The 17,564-nt window shown below is 43.1% G+C and overlaps 10 protein-coding genes across 10 annotated transcripts; 4 read left to right on the top strand and 6 right to left on the bottom strand.

Moving 5' to 3' along the window:
* Window positions 1-11: 11 nt before the first annotated feature.
* WALSEDRAFT_53811 (hypothetical protein) lies at window positions 12-1,793 on the top strand (the record flags this gene model as incomplete). The annotated part of the gene is made up of 7 exons (XM_006957009.1): window positions 12-75; window positions 126-221; window positions 268-386; window positions 436-700; window positions 745-1,172; window positions 1,218-1,370; window positions 1,391-1,793. 7 exons carry the CDS (start codon window positions 12-14, stop codon window positions 1,523-1,525), a joined length of 1,260 nt encoding a protein of 419 aa, XP_006957071.1. The 3' UTR covers window positions 1,526-1,793.
* A 93-nt stretch (window positions 1,794-1,886) lies between these two features.
* Window positions 1,887-3,292, top strand: WALSEDRAFT_59739 (hypothetical protein). Its single transcript, XM_006957008.1, has 3 exons — window positions 1,887-2,179; window positions 2,231-3,235; window positions 3,282-3,292. Exons 1-2 carry the CDS (start codon window positions 2,023-2,025, stop codon window positions 2,749-2,751), a joined length of 678 nt encoding a protein of 225 aa, XP_006957070.1. The 5' UTR covers window positions 1,887-2,022; the 3' UTR covers window positions 2,752-3,235; window positions 3,282-3,292.
* WALSEDRAFT_63055 (hypothetical protein) lies at window positions 2,933-3,441 on the bottom strand (the record flags this gene model as incomplete). Its single annotated transcript, XM_006957007.1, has 2 exons — window positions 2,933-3,112; window positions 3,157-3,441. The coding sequence occupies 2 exons, from the start codon at window positions 3,439-3,441 to the stop codon at window positions 2,933-2,935; spliced, it is 465 nt and encodes a 154-aa protein (XP_006957069.1).
* Window positions 3,442-4,886: 1,445 nt separating this feature from the next.
* On the top strand, window positions 4,887-7,164 carry WALSEDRAFT_43962 (hypothetical protein). Its single transcript, XM_006957006.1, has 4 exons — window positions 4,887-6,763; window positions 6,810-6,870; window positions 6,913-7,024; window positions 7,068-7,164. The coding sequence occupies exons 1-4, from the start codon at window positions 6,115-6,117 to the stop codon at window positions 7,155-7,157; spliced, it is 912 nt and encodes a 303-aa protein (XP_006957068.1). The 5' UTR covers window positions 4,887-6,114; the 3' UTR covers window positions 7,158-7,164.
* On the bottom strand, window positions 7,152-9,365 carry WALSEDRAFT_36342 (glycoside hydrolase; the record flags this gene model as incomplete). Its single annotated transcript, XM_006957005.1, has 3 exons — window positions 7,152-7,663; window positions 7,711-7,823; window positions 7,869-9,365. 3 exons carry the CDS (start codon window positions 9,363-9,365, stop codon window positions 7,195-7,197), a joined length of 2,079 nt encoding a protein of 692 aa, XP_006957067.1. The 3' UTR covers window positions 7,152-7,194.
* Window positions 9,366-9,376: 11 nt separating this feature from the next.
* WALSEDRAFT_59738 (N-terminal nucleophile aminohydrolase) lies at window positions 9,377-10,036 on the bottom strand. The gene is made up of 2 exons (XM_006957004.1): window positions 9,618-10,036; window positions 9,377-9,576 (listed from the first exon to the last, which is right to left on the bottom strand). Exons 1-2 carry the CDS (start codon window positions 10,024-10,026, stop codon window positions 9,401-9,403), a joined length of 585 nt encoding a protein of 194 aa, XP_006957066.1. The 5' UTR covers window positions 10,027-10,036; the 3' UTR covers window positions 9,377-9,400.
* Window positions 10,037-10,074: 38 nt separating this feature from the next.
* On the bottom strand, window positions 10,075-12,791 carry WALSEDRAFT_59736 (MFS general substrate transporter). The gene is made up of 3 exons (XM_006957001.1): window positions 12,621-12,791; window positions 11,389-12,577; window positions 10,075-11,341 (listed from the first exon to the last, which is right to left on the bottom strand). The coding sequence occupies exons 2-3, from the start codon at window positions 12,489-12,491 to the stop codon at window positions 10,579-10,581; spliced, it is 1,866 nt and encodes a 621-aa protein (XP_006957063.1). The 5' UTR covers window positions 12,492-12,577; window positions 12,621-12,791; the 3' UTR covers window positions 10,075-10,578.
* WALSEDRAFT_31669 (cytidine deaminase-like protein) lies at window positions 10,088-10,594 on the top strand. The gene has a single exon (XM_006957003.1). It carries the CDS (start codon window positions 10,109-10,111, stop codon window positions 10,544-10,546), a length of 438 nt encoding a protein of 145 aa, XP_006957065.1. The 5' UTR covers window positions 10,088-10,108; the 3' UTR covers window positions 10,547-10,594.
* On the bottom strand, window positions 12,485-12,785 carry WALSEDRAFT_63049 (hypothetical protein; the record flags this gene model as incomplete). The annotated part of the gene is made up of 2 exons (XM_006957002.1): window positions 12,485-12,577; window positions 12,621-12,785. 2 exons carry the CDS (start codon window positions 12,783-12,785, stop codon window positions 12,485-12,487), a joined length of 258 nt encoding a protein of 85 aa, XP_006957064.1.
* A 176-nt stretch (window positions 12,792-12,967) lies between the features above and the next one.
* Window positions 12,968-13,411, bottom strand: WALSEDRAFT_16194 (60S ribosomal protein L34; the record flags this gene model as incomplete). The annotated part of the gene is made up of 3 exons (XM_006956795.1): window positions 12,968-13,017; window positions 13,071-13,197; window positions 13,247-13,411. The coding sequence occupies 3 exons, from the start codon at window positions 13,409-13,411 to the stop codon at window positions 12,968-12,970; spliced, it is 342 nt and encodes a 113-aa protein (XP_006956857.1).
* Window positions 13,412-17,564: the final 4,153 nt, after the last annotated feature.

The raw sequence follows: 17,564 nt of genomic DNA, 5'->3' as shown, positions 1-17,564 counted from the left end.
TAGCATCCGCCATGACGGCAGATGATGAGGATTTCATAGTCTGGGAAATAACAGACGCTCACGATTTCTGGAATGGTGCGTAGCTCATTGAGTCTTCCTATCGCTACTAAATTGCGACACTCTAGAGCTATCCGAATATGGACATGCGCCAGATGATGTGACAGTACTAGAGCTCGACGGAAGACTGAAAATGTTCCTCAGATTGTGTGGACAGTACCACAGTGAGTTGCTTTATAGTCCTCAGATAACTTTCTGACAGCTCACCAGCCAGATACCTCACAGATAGTTTACAATTTAGAACAGCACTGGAGTTAATGGTGAATTCGGATTTATTCAGATTCCATTACGTCAGAATGGAGAGAGTTTTGATAGATTTCATTTTAATAGTGCGTACGATTAGCTATCCATCGAGCTCTCGCTCATATGGATTATCAGACACCGGACCCTCATCAGCTGTTCGTTGCATATGAATTGTTACTCCGATATGGTCAGTCTAGCGATAAATTCTTCAAGGATTGCACCTCATGGAGGAAATTACTGCCATACTGGCTTGACGTCATTCGAAATGTACAAGACGGCTACTTTGGAGAAGACGACGATGGAACTGGAATCGCTCCTATAGAAATAAGACTACGATATACAGTCATTTGCTTACTCTATGAGATAAGCCGAGCACAAAAATTATCAGATGAAGATCTAGGTATGTCATCTATCACAAAATTGATTTACTAACGAGATGAGAAGCTACCTTTAATTCTTCCTTTCTCGATCATTTATTTGATTTAGTCGAGCTCACACGGGATGAAGCTGACGAATGTTTCAATTATACCATTATTAAGCTCCTCACTTCGCTTAATGAGCAATACATGATACGCAATCTTGATAGTAATAGTGTAAGATCACAACATTTACAGATATCCAATAATCTCGTACTTAATGTACTCACACGCCGGTTGGGAACTTCCAAGACATTTGGCGAGAACTTGATATTCATTTTGAATAGAGCGAGTGATTGTAGAGAAGACATATGCGTTAAGCTACTCGTATTGAAGATTCTCTTTTTGTTGTTTACCACTGTGGGCACTGAAAATTACTTCTATACGAATGACTTGAAGGTTTTGGTGGATGTCTTCATACGTGAACTTGCAGATTTACCTGATGAGCAGGAAGGAGTGAGTTTTGGTATTAATCTTATGTAGTGCTAACATTGTGAGTAGTTGAGGCATACATATTTGCGTGTTCTCTATCCGCTGCTTAACAAGACCGTGATTAAGGACGCCGACTACAAGACTCTCGAAGTTCATAGCTCACTCTGCGCATTAGTTAATCAAACAAGGCTGCGCGACGTATCGGCAACAACCGCCAGACTAGTAACGAGGTGTTTGTCCAGCAACTGCTTCGAGAATCTACCAATGCCATCGAGCTTTTCAACGGAGTGCGGTCCAACGACACCCAATATGGTTGCTCTCGCAAACGACTTCACGACAGCGAGAAGAGAATTGCGAGCTACACATTCTACAAGTGATTTAATAGCAGGTTTGAGGCCAGAGACTTTGCCAGTCATATCAACGGATGTGGATATTCTCCGTGAAAGCAGTCCTAGCGTTTTACAAGAGGTGAACGGAAAAAGTCAGAGTCCTATATCTGCGCCAGCTTCAACGACTGAACTTAGCCGAGCTAGCGTAGATTTTGGTACCGTCAGGCGAAGAGCGCCACCACCGCCTCGGCCTTCGAGTTTGAATAAACCAAGAAGACGTTTTGTGTATGATTGAATTAGATTGAATTTGTTTCTGCATACAAGCCTTTGAATTATTTTTTATTTTTTATTTTTATTTTTTATTTTTGTTGTTGGAGCTAAAGTCTACTTTATCGCTAATTACCAGACTTTTGGATTTGAGCGTGACAGCAATAATACACTGAATAGCTGACTTAGCGAAAGTCCATAAATTATTATTTATTCTTTGAACTTCAAGTGAACATTCAAGAGCAGAAAAGCAATAATATTCTTCATTCTCCCACATCATGTCGGCAGAAGATAGCAAAATGAAGCTAGAAGAAATGGCTAAGGCTAGAACAAATGGAGTTGAAGTCAATCCATTTGAGAAATCATTTATACAATACAATACCCCTGCTTCAGCTACAGCAGCGACAGCAACGACAAATGGAGGTCCATTGTTCAGTAAGTGGCGAAAGTACTATAAGATGAAATCATATCTGATAAATACTTCAGCACCAGGTTTGAATAGTTTTTTGGAATCTTTTGGTAGCGACAACTCGTCATTTAATCCATATGTACCACAACAACAGCCTCAGAGGAGCATCCACAGTGGGATCGAAAGAGAAGTAGATAGAAATGATCACAATTATGTCAGTCCATCGAAGAGGAAGTCTAATAAGAAACCATGGCGTGAAGTAGATTTAGATGACACACCAGAGCTTATGAAACCTGTCGGTAGAGCAGGTAATCCCAATCTACATGTATCTCAAGATGGTCGGGAACTCTCAACTGAGGAGCGTAAGAAACTCATGTTAGACCGCAACAGAGAGGCTGCCTCGAGGTGCAGACAAAGGAAGAAAAATTGGATCAATCAAGTACAGGACCAGGCTGACTTGTTACAGAAAGAAAACGCACAATTGAGAGATGAGATACTGAAATACAGGCATTTGGTACTAGAATTGAGAGAACAGTGTACTGAATTGAAAGCATCGCTGGCCAATAAGGAATATAAAAATGGTAGTATCGTTATTTAATACACCGGTATTATAGGTGTATTAACTTTCTTGTCGGTGTATTTGCGTATTTGGTTAAAATCTTCACTCTGGGGTCTTATTAATGAATTGGATATCTACAAGAGAGAAAAAAGAAGCAATAGAAAGATGTGAGCTTCAGATCGAATGTATGATGGCACTAGTCAATCTAACTTTCGCCATATCAATAAAAGGTCTCTCTCATCAAACTGAGATTCATTCTCATCAAGTTGAGTGCCTCTTCAATTACGCGATCTTTTTCTGCGACTATCTTTCTCCATTCTTTATCTCTCTTCTTGTAGTCTCTAATTTTTAGGTTCTTTTTAGTGTCTGAATTGAATTTAAGTTTGCAGATCGTCATGTCCTAAAATGTTATGAGTGTTCACCGGAAGCAAAATTGAGAATTACATTATACATCGTACCCTTGGCATTTGCTTGGCGTTTTTGTGTAACGATAGTAGCCGTTTTCTTGACAGCTTTTGGCTGAGTGAGTCCAGCAGTTTCTGCATTTCTCTTCTTGCTGATCAAAGCAGGTACGATTGATGGTTGAGCAATTGAAGTTGCATCCCATGAAGCTGGAGCATTGGTCCCATTGTAGTGTTCTTCGAGCCTTGGAAGTGCAAAGAAATTGTGGTTGAGCTCTTCAGGGTCTATTATGTTAGTAAACAAGGGTAAGGCATCTGACAGTGGCATTTCTGGTATGTATTGCATTTCTAGAAGCGTTGCTTGCATTGTACTTCTTCAAATTAAGCGATATTTGCCTGTCGTTTTTGAGTTCGCGGATAAAGAGTGAAAACCTTTACAAACGCGCCATTTAAGTGGTCTAAGGAAAGACCAAGAAAGAAAAATACGGGGTTATATTTATTTATATGTAAGCGCTACATGTACTGTTAATAAATATTTCTTATATCCCTTAGTTATTTCCTCAGATGTTTGCTTTTCCATATATAGTAATATAACAAACGTCTTTTCAGAGCAGCACCATGCCAGGGACTAAAAAGTGCTGCTTATTGCTGTTTTATGCGTGTAGATATTCGTATTACTTTGTGCACCTTGATACATCCGGCATGCAACACCCCTTAAAATGGTACTACCGATCACCGACCAACTGCTTTCTCTTGGGCGTTGCTTAGGCGTTGAAAGTAAACTTCTCCAGTTGACGACTTAACATGACTTCTCCTAGATGTCACATCTGACATTGATCATCGCATCTATTGAGAAAATCACTGGAATGTCAACTATCCATACTCCAAATAGCTAATATTAGCCTAATTAATTCGTACTTTGTAGCTGCTATGTACTTGATTCTAATTACAACTCGCTAATGACCTCCCAAATCACATCTGATAGTGCATCAAGTATTGTACCGAAATGGGCATAGTATTGGGCAAAGCTCCACCCGTATGATTCCATAAGAGGTACTTTGTAACTGCAAAGGTATATAGTAAATTACTGCTCTCCTTAGCTGATTTTATGTGCATTTCTATGGTCCAGAATGATGTCACTTCGAGCTGGTTGTCATTTGCAGTTCTAAAGACTATGATGCCTGCAATTAGATTCAAGCATTCCACCTCCTGTTGAACGCAGCTCGATTCATTCGTAGTCGTTGCATGATTGTTTAACCTTCCGTTTAACCATTTGAATAATAGGATGCCGAGTAACTTGGCCTTCTTATGTCTTATCTGTATATAAACTTTCTATAGCACTTTTATTATCATCTAACTCCTTCCGTTCTCTCTATAACTCGTATTACTTTGAAAAACAAACCAGAGGTTTTTACCAGATTTGGAAATCAATGAATATTACAGATTAATAGGCAGTTTCTGTGTATTGTTCCTCTAATTCATATTTTCGCTTCTCGATAGCCCATGTGCTTCAGTGTCTAACTGGACAATATATGTTATGACGTTTGACACAAGCATGGTTGAAAGAGGTTGAACCAAGGCAGGATATATATAATCGCTTTCTCTCCATAGCTCTCTTAAGTTTGTTATTCTGTTTATCACTAAAACTCTCCTCAAAAGCTCTCATAATAGGTAAAATATTCCCTTAAATAGAGGCAAAGCTTACTAAGTAGCAGCTAAGCCTACTTGAATGTATACACAGGATTGTGGTATCATTGTGTATATTATGTCTTGGTTAGGGCTCCACAAGGGTGCTTTTAAAAGTACTCGCGCGGTCAAAAACACGTATTTCTTGCATTAATATGCTCGCAAATTCCTTAATCAGGTTGATATAGTGATAAGGTATGATATAGATACGTGCAGTCCACGTGATAAGCTCTTTGAGACTACCTTCCCGTACACTGTCGAGTAAAAGACAGTGAAGCTGGTCAGAGAGCCGACAGAAACCATCTGTAAGAAAGCGAGATGTAAATTGAGGTTTATCCTCAATATATGGTAGTCTAAATCATGCCTATTTATTGGTATATCTTTACTCCTTTGGATTTTGTGGGCTTTTTTGTGCTTTTCTTACCTTACCATCATCATTGAAAGCTATTTTACGTCTTACATACCTCAAATATTATAACAATATCAGGAGTCTTAATAACATTGTTTAACTCCATGGTGTATTTGTCTCGGGCAACAAAATTGATGTATGTAATGCCAATATATGCCCTATCAACTTGGGAATGTTACAGCGATTGACAATGGTCTGATTATCTATAACATGAATAGCTTAGGTTTGTCAAGTGTCGTTATTGTTTAAAAGTGACATTATGCGACCTACATTCCCGTGATTGAGATTGTAGATCGAGGGAGGAAGCAATAAACGATAGGCCTTTTCTACTTTTCAAAATACTCTCCACTAACGTACAGTAATTTGGTCTAAACATCGGTACGCTAGTGATGTCACGTAGGCTAACCCAAAAAATGTACTATCGGGAGAAGGGAATGAGCAAAATAGTGATGCGTAATTGATGAATCACATAATTATGGATATGATATCGATCCCGGCTGTTGAAGACTAGGATGCGGTGTTGGTTCGTGTGATTAGATCAAACGTATGCAACTTGTTGTATTCTACGTGTGCTAACAGCAGACCTGAAAGTGTCCATGGATATGAAGATATCAGTATTAGGCTTCTTATAGCTTTCGAGTGCATATGCCGTCTGTTCTGTACCCTAGTTCGCTATATTAGAAGCGCGATACAGCCCCAGAATACGCGAACTAGGTAGTTATCTATCCGGGAGTGTTTTTAGACAGTAGGAAGAAAACACATCATGACAGTCGTCAATCTAGACAGATCGGTTACGAGTGGTAATTGGTATTTTGAGCGAACAAATTCCTACTGGTCGATATTTGCTGCAAGATTAGCAGCCAGAAAGAAACATTTGTGTATGGATTCAATAAAATAAAACATTTGATGTATTTACAAACTTATAAATCAACGTCGATGTCGTCATTCAGAAGATTTCGGCCAATCTATAGAAATATCAGCAAAGATACGAATTCTCGGCACACGATCTACGCAACAGTTGGTGGTGTAGGTGTGACTGGTTACTACCTCTATCATTTAGAAGAGAATGCAGCTGGACGCTGGCGATTTCTAGACGTAACGCCCTCACAGGAGCGTCAAGCAGGTGAAGCAGCCTATAGAGACATGCTGCGACAGTATCGCCGACATATTCTCCCTTCCTACCATCCAACTGCTCGATACGTGAGCGATGTCGCATCGCGGATTATACAAGCGTCACCTTACACTATTGATGGACGCTGGGAAGTTTTCGTCATACACTCACCAGTGAAGAATGCGATGGTCTTGCCAGGCGGGAAAATATTCGTCTTTGATGGCATCCTCCCAATGACGGCCAACAAAGACGGCTTGGCAGCTGTAATTGGACATGAAGCAGCACATCAGTTTCTCCGTCATGCAGGAGAACGTATGAGTTTTGGTAAGATCTTCGTCGCACTTGGTCTCGGTTTGCAGGCTATGGGCATTGATTTCGGTATCAGTCACGCATTATTTAAGCTCATATTGGAGTTACCTAACTCACGGAAAGCTGAACATGAAGGTATGTGAGATATAATCTACATTGTTGCTCTGACATTAGAATAAAGCTGACAAAATTGGTATGGATGTCGCTGCTCGAGCGTGCTTCGATCCCAGCGAGGCGATAAGGTGTGTTCTCAATGATATGGTTATATGACTGACAAGCAGCAGAGTGTGGCAGAGAATGTCCGCTTCAGACAACGGTGATAGAGCTTTAGATTTCCTTTCCACACACCCAGGGCATCAAGATAGAATAGAAAAACTCCGAGAGTACCTCCCACATGTGAGTAATACTACATGTTCTTATAACATCTAACAAAAGGAAGGCTCGAAAAATATACGACAGCAGTGAATGCTCACAGATGTCAGACTTTTCGACGTTATCAAACACAATTGCAAATACTGTTAAATGGTAAAACGGCCATAAAAAAGTTAAATTGATAAAATCTACAATCACTGTTGTTGTTCCTTGAGTGCGAGAAGGACAGGTTGGATATGATTCCGAGCAACGACGGCGGCAAGCATGAATAAAAGTGACGCGATAAGTGGTCCATACATACTGAAGAAGGTCTCTGGTACCTTGTGTTTAGGATTCTTGATGGACATCTCCACTACGTCATTTGATGATTCTGTCTTCCAATAAACCGTTTGATCTGATTTTACATACTCGTAAGAACCCCCGTCGATTACGACTTCAACTGCATCGAAGAATGCGGCAGGGATGAATATTTCAGACACACCCTCACGTGGACGCATCCTGAGCGTGTACTTCTTTTCACCACGGTTGTACGCCATCTCGAGGGGCTCACCGCTTACTTTGCTAGCATATGGACGTATCCATACTTCCGGTATGCGGAGTCCGTCTGTAACACTATCGTCGCCCTTGATTGCGTCCTTGGAGAACAGACTGAAGTTCTCGCCGCTTGGGTAGGTTAGTTATATGATTACTATAATGATTATTTGACTCACTTCCATACATCACCGCCATCGTTAATGTTATCTGGGTTGTAATTCCATAACGTGAAAGAAGTAGCATGTTTTTCGAGTGCGCAAATGAGGGCGTCGAGCGACCATTCGTGATACTGTACATATTATTAGTATGTGAGATGTATTGAGAGCTCTCCTACCTTCCACATCCCTTTCTTCTGACCTTCTCCGTCGTTGAGATCCATTGGGATGCCAGTTTCGCCAAAGAAGACGGGTACATCACCTAAGTTTTTCTTGGCCTCATGAACCAATCGGCCAATCTGCTTGGCGTAGTTCTTTTTAAGACCTCCGTATCCGATATAAAGTGCATTCCAGATCATCATACCCCTCGCTAGACCTTGCACGTTGACAGACCACCATGTGCCCTCCTTTTTGAAGAGTGCATTAAGATCATACCAATGAGGACTAGCAATGAGCTTCTTAGGTTGCTCTTCCGCGGGTATATTTGGAAAGAATTCATTGGGTATTGGCTCAACGACACACCAGCGACCATTTGCGCATTTTTCATAAAACTTCTTCGCAAAAGGCATATAGAAGTCGTGATACCATTCGACAGTCTTGCCTGTGAGAGGGTGTTTTTTGAAGTAGTCCTGACGCAAGACAACTGGCTTGCTTTTATCTGTGCTATATGCCCATACACCTTCGCGTAGCCAAGGACAGACCGCATCATTTTTGTAAGCTTTCCGTACTGGACTTATCTTCCTCACGCCCGATTTGCGCGTTGGGAATGGGAATGTGCGAGTGTAGTAGTCGACAGTAACAGCATGACCCATCGCGAGTGCCATACCTTGTACAGGTGTCGGCATATGCGCTATGTGTAGATCAGTATTGTAATTCCAGCACTCGAAGTTGTCGAGCTCGATGTAGCCTCTATGCGGCTCATTCATGAGTTCGAAAGCGACGATAGCAGGAGATTCAAGTCTCTTCGAAAGCTCTGCGAAGGCGTTCAGATAGGCTTCTTGAAGTATATCCTGGATATTTTTTCCATCAATGACAAACGACGGTGCAAACGTTGAACCACCCCAGAAGAGGGTACTGAGTGTCGCAGCGCTATTCTTCTGATACCCACTCGGCCAGACTCCATGTTCAAGGCCATCACCTGGTTGAGCTGACCAGTTTGGCCCTTTCTGTGAGCGGATTGGGTAGAGGTAGGCAGCTGCTGTGTCGTCTAATGCACGCACATCATAGCCTGCGAGTTCGACTGTCCATCCTGGCGCACCGCTGCCGCCTGTCATCCTAGACCAAATATCTTGGTGTGCGTCTATAACGATCTTAAATCCGTGCTTCTCCATGAGGCTGCAGAGCGTAGCTAGATAGTCCATATATTCATAATCGTAGATACCACATCCAGAATGCTCTAGTGCCTCCCAAGTGACGATAAGACGTATAAATGTCATACCAGCATTTTTGAGTTTGTTGAGGTGATACTCAGCGTTTTCGATAGGGAATGGCTTGTTAACAAAGCTGACAGCTTTCCAGTTGTAGAAATCCTCGTGGTTTGTAGCTGATTGGTTGCTTGGGAGTTTTGAACCACCGCTGAGGTTGACACCGCGCGGATAGCAGTTTCTATGATGTTGATCTACAAAAGTACCGTTCTTAGCGTCTATTCGGATGTCAGACCAATCAGCAGCGACCATGGAAGTATAGTTGAAAAATGACATAATGCATAAATTTACAATATAACTTCTCTGACACCGTCCTGAGTTATTATTCTAGCTTTCCAACCGCCTGGATTTACAATAAGACGCTTTTCAACCTCGTTTGTTGCTCTCTTCATCAATTCCAACCCTTCTTCTAAGCTCATATCTGGCCTGTGATATCTGTCGAATGTAGATGTAGCAAAGAAGGCTGTATTGTCAGTTATTTCATGGTCAAAGTAGTGCACACACCTGCGTAACCGTGACATGCGTATGGTACGTGTGCGAGTGTACCGAGATAATCAATCCAGTAGAGCTCTGGTGTACCCTTTGGTACATCCCAACCACCGAGCAACAAATTGACAGCGTAAGGTTTCCTCGATCTTAAGCTGTCTGCAAGCTGTCTTCGTATCCAGGATGCACTGGCTTTTGGCTGAAGCTCGATGTCATGGCGAAGAGAATGGAGACGTAGATTTCTCTCTACGTACTCAGCAAACTGTATAGTGTCACCTGCTTCACCGTTGTAGGCCATAACGAGATGCTCGCCGAGTTGCTTCATCTTGTCCTCGTCATCCTTCATTCTGATGATTGACATTGCGGCGTTTGTATCTGATACGATGAGAGTGTAGTCTTTACCCGTCAGTGCGAGTTGTGATTCCATGATGGGTGTACTTAATAGAGAGTGTTATGACGCGTACGTTTCTCCATTAGCTACGATGAGTGTTGATAGGACGAAATGTATTATGATTGCATTAGAGGAAGCTAACAAAGCACCAATAGCACAGGGTGCTTTCAGTGTTGGCTGTGTCCTCACACATCAGAATGAAATACTCTCAACGGGATATTCACGTGAATTAGAGGGTAACACACACGCAGAGGCAAACGCTATAGCGAAAGTACAAGACAAGAGTATTCTCAGCCAGGTTGAACTCTACACTACACTCGAACCATGCACTGTACGAACATCTGGTCTGCGAGCCTGCACCGATACAATCATAGAATATGGAATCAAAAAGGTTTTTATAGGCGTAGAGGAGCCACCAGACTTTGTCAACTGCCAGGGCGTTTCAAAACTCAAAGAAGCAGGTGTGGACGTCATCTTCCTCAGTAGTGAAGAATACACTCGCCAGACAGGCCGCAATTTGTCCGAAGACTGCCTTATAGCAGCCAGGAGAAGCTAATTTATACTATATTACACTGGATTAAATGCATTTCAATTTCTGTTACCAGATAAGAGACTTCGCTCATTATCGTCATCGTCTATTTCGTCATATTCGTTAAATATCCCATTCGAACTACCTCCCGTGAATGTAGTTGAGGTTCGAAGGTTGTCATGTGATGCATATGTGTTGAGCGCCTGATTGAATTGTCTATCAACACCTTCGGACTCGCTGCTAAGTTCGCTGAGCGCACTATCGATAGACGTACGTGAAGTCCGCGATTCTTGTGTCATTGTTGCGCCATGGTTTGCGATCATGTTATCCGGCGTCTCGACCACATTCTTCCGCTGATCGAGGTTAAAATCAACGAGGAAGCGACTAGCAATGATAGGTATGAGAGAGAGCAAACTAGCTGGTATAATCAACAATTTCATGTTGTTTGAGAATGCTTTTATCATCAAATCGCGCGCCGGAGTACCTACGGCACCTAATAGACGTGATTTGGAAGGGTCTCCGACATATGACTGTATTTGCTCTTGGCTAAAATGTGGGAAAAGCTCTTGGATTTTCTGAGGAAGATATTGGACATTGATCGCAGACGCTGCTGATGAGCCCGCTACGTTACCTATTTCAGCAACCAATAGAACAGCAGCTGTGGCTAATGCCAAATCCGTGGCTTGGACTGCACCTTGTGCTCCCACCTGTGTCGCAACAGCAACTATACCCCCGCCAGCGCCTTGGAGAACTTGAGTCAAAACCATAACCGATGTTGAACGGTGGCCGCTAGTATAGAGCATGAGAGCAATACCAAACAGCCTATAACAAGATCGTCAGATGTAAAAACTCCTCATGAGCATACTCACCTGACGAATAAAGCAACTGTTACTGAAAATTTCCACCTAATTTGATATATGAAAGCGACGACGGACCAAGATATCGCAAAAATTGTCATACACAGTGCCTGCGTATATATGTAATAATTGATATGATTTGTCGTCCAATCTGTTGCAACTTGGGTGAAGTAGAGCAATTGCGAGAACGCCAGATTGAAACTTGTGAAGTCGAAGTAGTTTATTACGCATACGATCGCGATTGTTTTGTTCTTGAGTAGTCGGAGAGGGAGTACAGGGTGTACAGCGCAATATATTTCCCAATAGAGGAAAGCTGGTAGGATCATACCCAATCCAGCAGTCAGCATCGCAGGGATAGTGGGTGAACCCCAACTTATGAAACCGATCTGGTTTGCGAGTATTATAGGTACGAATGTGTAAATCAACAGGTTGAATAGGAGATATAATCCGAGTAAGTCAACTTCAGATGCAAACTGAATAATACGTTGACTCAGTGTTGGTTTCACTTTGAATAGCAAACTCGTTGATGAGTTCTTGTGTCGTGGTTTCTTAACTGTGCGCCTCTGTTTATAGTGCAAGACGAGAATAATCGGGAGTATTGAAGGTATGTAGCATAATGCGTAAATGTAGAAACCGGATCGCCAGCTTAAGTTGTTAACGAAGTGGTTGGAAATCTTTCCGTTGAGGTAGAATAACACGAAGAACCAGCCGGAATTTGTCAATACGCTGAAGAATGATCTATAACGTAAGTTCGTTGAGTCGGCTATCAGTATCTGGAGGATGATCTGGAAACCAGAGAAGCCGACCTGCCAAATACACAATCCAACGCCGAGTGTGTATATAGACGGGCTGACTGAGCAAATAAGGTAACCTGTAGTAAGGCAAACCAGACATATAACGAGACTAATGACGGTACCCAGGACCTTTACGAGCTTACCAAAAATGGGCTTGCTAGTGGCCAATAATATGGCGGTTATAGCGTTGATAGCGTTCAAACTCTCGGCTTTATTGAAACTCGAGGCTGCTTTTGTTGATATCAGGATATTCGTGCCATTATCTAAGCTGAACATGAAACTAGAGATCACTATAGAAAGACAAAAGAAATATTTTAACATTTTATTTTTTCTAATTCATCAATTGCTTTCGTAAGTCTCTGCTCGGTATCGATGACGAGTTTCTTGGATTCCTCTATTAATTTAGACTGAGGGGTGTTAGATTTTTTATTTTTTCTATTTAATACACACTTGGTTATTCTTCTTCCACTGACCATTCTCGTCGTCTAAAGATATTTTATTCATAGTTTCTTCACCGTCGACGACTTCTTGCTTGTACATCTCTAGTTCCTTTGTTAATCTCTTAACGACGCCTTCTCTGATCTTTATTTGCCTCTCTTTCTCTTTGTTTTCCATGCTTGATGATGACTGTTGTGGGTATAAAGAGAAGAGTGTGTGATAATCAGCGAGATATCTTCTATAGAGCTATATAGATATATACTAGATCTATTAACTCATAAAAGCAAACCAACGACAGACGTTAAAAATGAGCTGAAAAATTTTCATGGCGAACAAAGGTGTACAATAACCTCAACATTTTACTTGCCGGTAGATTGCTTAATGACTCTCTTGACAATCTTGGCTTCCTCTGTAAGTGGTATATTAAAAACTGACACTTTAGACTAGCATACTGGTACTTACCAAGCAAGAATGCTCTAACGACACGCTCTCTAACGCAGTGAGCACAACGGCTACCACCGTAGGCACGAGTGACGGACTTTTGACGCTTTGAGATGGTAGCGTAGCGTCTTGGGCGAAGAGCTGGAACCTGATGATTTATTAGTAAATGCAATATAGTTATTGAAATATAAACCTACACCAGAAAGTGCTAATCCACAGTCACCACACTTTGGAACGGATGGCTTCTTGTGGATGTGCAAGTAACGCAATTGACCACCTGGGGTCTTGATGACACGACGCTTGTTTGAACGTACGTTGTATGGGTTCTTAGTTCTAAGCTGTACACGTCTTTGGTCGACCATCCTTGCTGCTCTTCAACGTCGCTAAGAACGATTGAGAGCTTAAGACGGCATTTTTTCGACTATCAAATTTAAAATTTATAATGGTATTTTTGAGAAAATATAATTATTTCTTGTTTAATATATTATATTCATTCTATTATTAATCATTCATCTCTTCTCCTTGCTCTATTCTATCCTCCTCGCTGTCTTCCTCCCAGATAGAGAGATGAGCGCATGGGGAGCTATGAAATGAAGAGCTATATTATCTAAACATATCCATCTCTCAATTCATTCTGTTCCATCTGGATTTCATTCCTTTCCCCCCTTGATCCAACACCGTCAAGATATGAGTGATCCAAATGACCTCAAACCACCAGAATCTGAGGTGAGTACTAATTTATATCCACATATACACCCACTGAATATAGCAGACAAGTAGCAGATCATCATCTCCGAAACCGACTGTCGGTATGTCAATAAAGGAGAGAATGGCACTTTTCAATAAGCAAGCCGAACAAACCAGCGCTCCAGCACCTAAGCAGCCACCTCCTGCGATAGGTAGGAAACCAGCTCAATGGCAACCTACAAACGAACGTAAAGTCTCCGCAGGAGAGGGTAGAAGTGGCCTCAGCGCAAATGACGCGGCATCTTCAATATCCAGACCAGGCGGCAGCTTAAAAGATCGCATGGCTGCACTTCAGGGTGCTTTCGGCTCAGCTTCTGCACCTTCCCCAGTGACGAAACCCGACGTCAAGCCAAAACCACTGAGACAGTCTGATGACGTGAAAGCGCCAATAGAGCAGTCGATTGTCCAGCCATCTGAAGATAAGCAGGATAGTGTTACAGATGAGCGCGCGCCAGAGGAGTCTGAAAATGCGAAGGAAGACGGCGAAGAGACAGACGATGCAGAACAGGAACGTGTGAAACGTCAAGAAATTGCAGCACGTATGGCCAAGCTTGGTGGTATGCGTCTTGGTGGTCCACCAATGGCTGTACCTCCAAAGAAGACAGAAGAAACAGCTGAAGAGACATCAGAAGCACCACAAGATGTGTCGGAAGCAGGCGAAGAAGACAAGAAAGAGAAGCAAGATGGGGATATCCCTAACACCGTCGATACCAATGTTGAGCAAACAAATGAGCCAGCAGCGGCTCCAGAGCAACCACCGGCTTCACCTCAGAAGGAGTCCAAAGAACCAATAGAGGAGCTTGACGATCAGCCAGTCTCAATGAAGGCACCACCACTCGCTCGCAGGGCTAAACCACCACGTCGTCGCACGCCACAAACTCAAGTCAATACAACTGAAGTTGACACGGCGTCGGCTACCCCACTTCCAGATACTCCAGTCTCAGAAACACCAGCTGAAAAGACTGACGAGAAAGCTGTAGAGTCAGAGACTGCATCGATTGAAGAGCCACAGACTGTGGCAGCTGAGGAACCGGTCCCAGAACCTGTCGTGGAACCAGTTCAAGGCAACTCACAAGAAGAAGTCCAAGAGGAAGAGGAGGAAGAAGCAAAACTCAGCGAAAAGCCTAAAGAGACTACCACTTCCCTCAAGGATGAAGACCACCCGGGAAGTGACCACCTCCACCGCTTCGACCCACAAGAAGACACTACTGGATTCGCTGACAAGACTATTGAAGACCGCCGTATCTCTATAGCTACAGCACTAGTTGACAAGCCAGACTCGCTCAACAATGCTATTGAGCATTTCCACAGTCCCTTAGATAAGAATGAAACACAAGCTGAGTCTCCTAAAGAGGAAATCGACCCTCTGTCTCCGTTGCCTATTTCCCAGCCAGCTATCCCTGTTATGGAAGAAAGCAAGGATCAGGCCAGCGCTATAGCAGTGGATGATGGTAGCAGCTCAGAACGTAAGTAATTTATTAATGTACACATGCATGCATTGAATTTCGTGACGTTAGTCAGTGAGGATTACGAACCTGTCGACAAAAAGGGTAAAGGACGAGAGGTGTCTTCCGCATCAGCCTTTTTGGGAGTTATGAATAAGCCACTCTCGACGCCTGGTGTTGAAATTGATGATGTGGGCGTTCCTCAACACATTGAAAATTTAGTTGAGCATGGCCGAGAAGAGCAACTTATTAAGGGTGCTGTAACTGATGAACCCGTCGAGACTGAAGAACATGTTGATGAAGGTAGAAATACCGTTAATGGACAAACTATTGAAGTTAAGAATAGCAATGAATATGAATCTATTGTTGAAGATGAACATATCGCAAATAAACCTGGTATCGCGCAGGCTCAAGATACTAATGTAAATGACGAAATTAATGATAAGATACCTGGCAATGATGAGCCCGTTATCGCTACCACAGAGGAATCAGCCCCTATCTCAGAAGAAACATCTCGCTCGGACAATACAAAGAACAGTATATCTGAGCGCATGGCGAAAATCTCGATGGCTGGGGGTTTCAAATTTGGACCTGTGCCGCCTATCCCTGCACGACCAGTGCAGCGTGAAGCCGAAGATGAAGAAGTTGAGGAAACTCCTCAAGTTGAAAAGGAAGATGTTGCACCCGAAGAACCAGTCGAGAATGTACATGAGGTTAAGGAAGATGTTGCACAGCCAGAAGAAGCGCAACCTGAAGAGCAGCCTGAAGAGACCGATGCTGAACGCCGCAGTAGAATTGCAAAGAAGCTGGCTGCGTCTGGTGCTCTCAGACCTGTACTTGGTGGCGATCCTGCTCCAGCTGTTCCAGCTGTGCAGCCACACAATGAAGAAGAGGTTCACGAAGAGGATGGCAATGAGGTTGAAGAGGTTGATAATGATGCCATGAAGGATGTTGCTGATAACGTTCAAAAAGATTTGAAATCAGACAATACAAGTAATGGTGCGTACTGTCTTCAGTATTCAGCTGTTTTAATTCATTAACATTCATTAACAGTAGGTGATTCTATCACACAAGAAAAGGAAGTCAGAGACGACGAGGATGAACCTTCACCTCCTCCAGTGCCTTCACGAGACTTCACTAATGCACAAGACGATAAAAGGAAATCTATTCCGATGCCCTCAAGGGAACTACCATCTCTTGGTACGGCTGAGCAGCCAAGCGGAGATGAAAAGAAGGAAGTAATTGAGTCTGAGCCCGAGGTCGAGGAAAATGAGGATGCGCCACCGCCAATGCCAACTCGCTCGAGTATCGTCTCTCCACCAGCACCCGTCAGATCGGTACCAGACCTCCCTCAAGCACCGCCAGCAAGGGCTATGCCAGCACCTCCTCCAATTAGCACCAATTTCGAATCTACTGAATCAAAGTCCGTCGAGACAAGTCCAGTACTCGCTAGTCCGCCGGCTCGTGTTGTCCCAGCACCACCGAGCGCTACAGATACGTCTCCTCCAAGACCACCCATCCCAAAGAAGAGAACATCTATCAGTAGTCAGCATTCTACCCATAGATCATCAATCGGGAGTGTTCTAGATCACAATATACCACCGATCCCTAGATCACCTTCGATTAAAAATAGTCCAATTGAGCAACATCAGAGATCCTCAATTGCCAGCTCAATTGAAGTGCCAGCTTTTCCTGAAGTACCGCAGACGGTAGAGACTGAAGAAGATGCAGATAGTGCTGCTGAGAGACGTCGACATATCACCGAAAGATTGGCTGCCTCAGGTGGTATAAGGCCACTTGTTGGTGGTTTACCACAGCCTCCTAGTCGTTCAATTCCTCAACCAGACACATCTGGAGAGACACCTGAACCTACTGAGGAACTCTCAGAAAAGCCTGAAACAGTTGTTGACGAGGAGAACCCAGAATCTGAAGCTGAGAGAAGGGCAAGGATCGCTAAAAAGTTGGCTATGCAGGGCTCAATTAGACCTATCTTCGGTAGCGTTGAAGAACAACCAAAGGAAGAGAAAGCGCAAGATGAATCTGAAGAAGAAGCTAAGCAGAGTGGATCTCCGGTGATGGAAGTAGAAGAACAACCTCACTTGGAGACATCACCACAGCAAAGTCTCCCACCACCAATTCCAAAGCAGCGTCCAAGGTCATTCATCGTCCCAGCCACTTCAATTCCTCCACCAAAAAGTCCTCCACCTACCAGTCCACCTCCAAATCCACCACCACCTGCTCCACCATCTCGCCAGCTTCCACGGTTGCAATCGCCACCATCGCCTCAGTCAAGTAAGCACGATGAGGTAACTGACGAAGACAG

The sequence above is a fragment of the Wallemia mellicola genome, assembly GCF_000263375.1.
Source record: "Wallemia mellicola CBS 633.66 unplaced genomic scaffold WALSEscaffold_4, whole genome shotgun sequence".
In the NCBI taxonomy this organism is placed as follows: domain Eukaryota; kingdom Fungi; phylum Basidiomycota; class Wallemiomycetes; order Wallemiales; family Wallemiaceae; genus Wallemia; species Wallemia mellicola.
Note: the sequence above shows the minus strand (reverse complement) of the source record. Positions and strands in the feature narration are given on the sequence as shown.

Coding starts and splice junctions, on each gene's coding strand:
- WALSEDRAFT_59739 (XM_006957008.1), top strand. CDS start 2,023: ATGTCGGCAGAAGATAGCAAAATGAAGCTAGAAGAAATGGCTAAGGCT. Junction 2,180..2,230: donor AAATGGAGGTCCATTGTTCA/GTAAGTGGCGAA, acceptor TAAATACTTCAG/CACCAGGTTTGAATAGTTTT.
- WALSEDRAFT_43962 (XM_006957006.1), top strand. CDS start 6,115: ATGTATTTACAAACTTATAAATCAACGTCGATGTCGTCATTCAGAAGA. Junction 6,764..6,809: donor ACGGAAAGCTGAACATGAAG/GTATGTGAGATA, acceptor ATTAGAATAAAG/CTGACAAAATTGGTATGGAT. Junction 6,871..6,912: donor GATCCCAGCGAGGCGATAAG/GTGTGTTCTCAA, acceptor GACAAGCAGCAG/AGTGTGGCAGAGAATGTCCG.
- WALSEDRAFT_59738 (XM_006957004.1), bottom strand. CDS start 10,026: ATGGAATCACAACTCGCACTGACGGGTAAAGACTACACTCTCATCGTA. Junction 9,577..9,617: donor CGCATGTCACGGTTACGCAG/GTGTGTGCACTA, acceptor CTGACAATACAG/CCTTCTTTGCTACATCTACA.
- WALSEDRAFT_31669 (XM_006957003.1), top strand. CDS start 10,109: ATGATTGCATTAGAGGAAGCTAACAAAGCACCAATAGCACAGGGTGCT.
- WALSEDRAFT_59736 (XM_006957001.1), bottom strand. CDS start 12,491: ATGTTAAAATATTTCTTTTGTCTTTCTATAGTGATCTCTAGTTTCATG. Junction 11,342..11,388: donor ACAGTTGCTTTATTCGTCAG/GTGAGTATGCTC, acceptor ATCTTGTTATAG/GCTGTTTGGTATTGCTCTCA.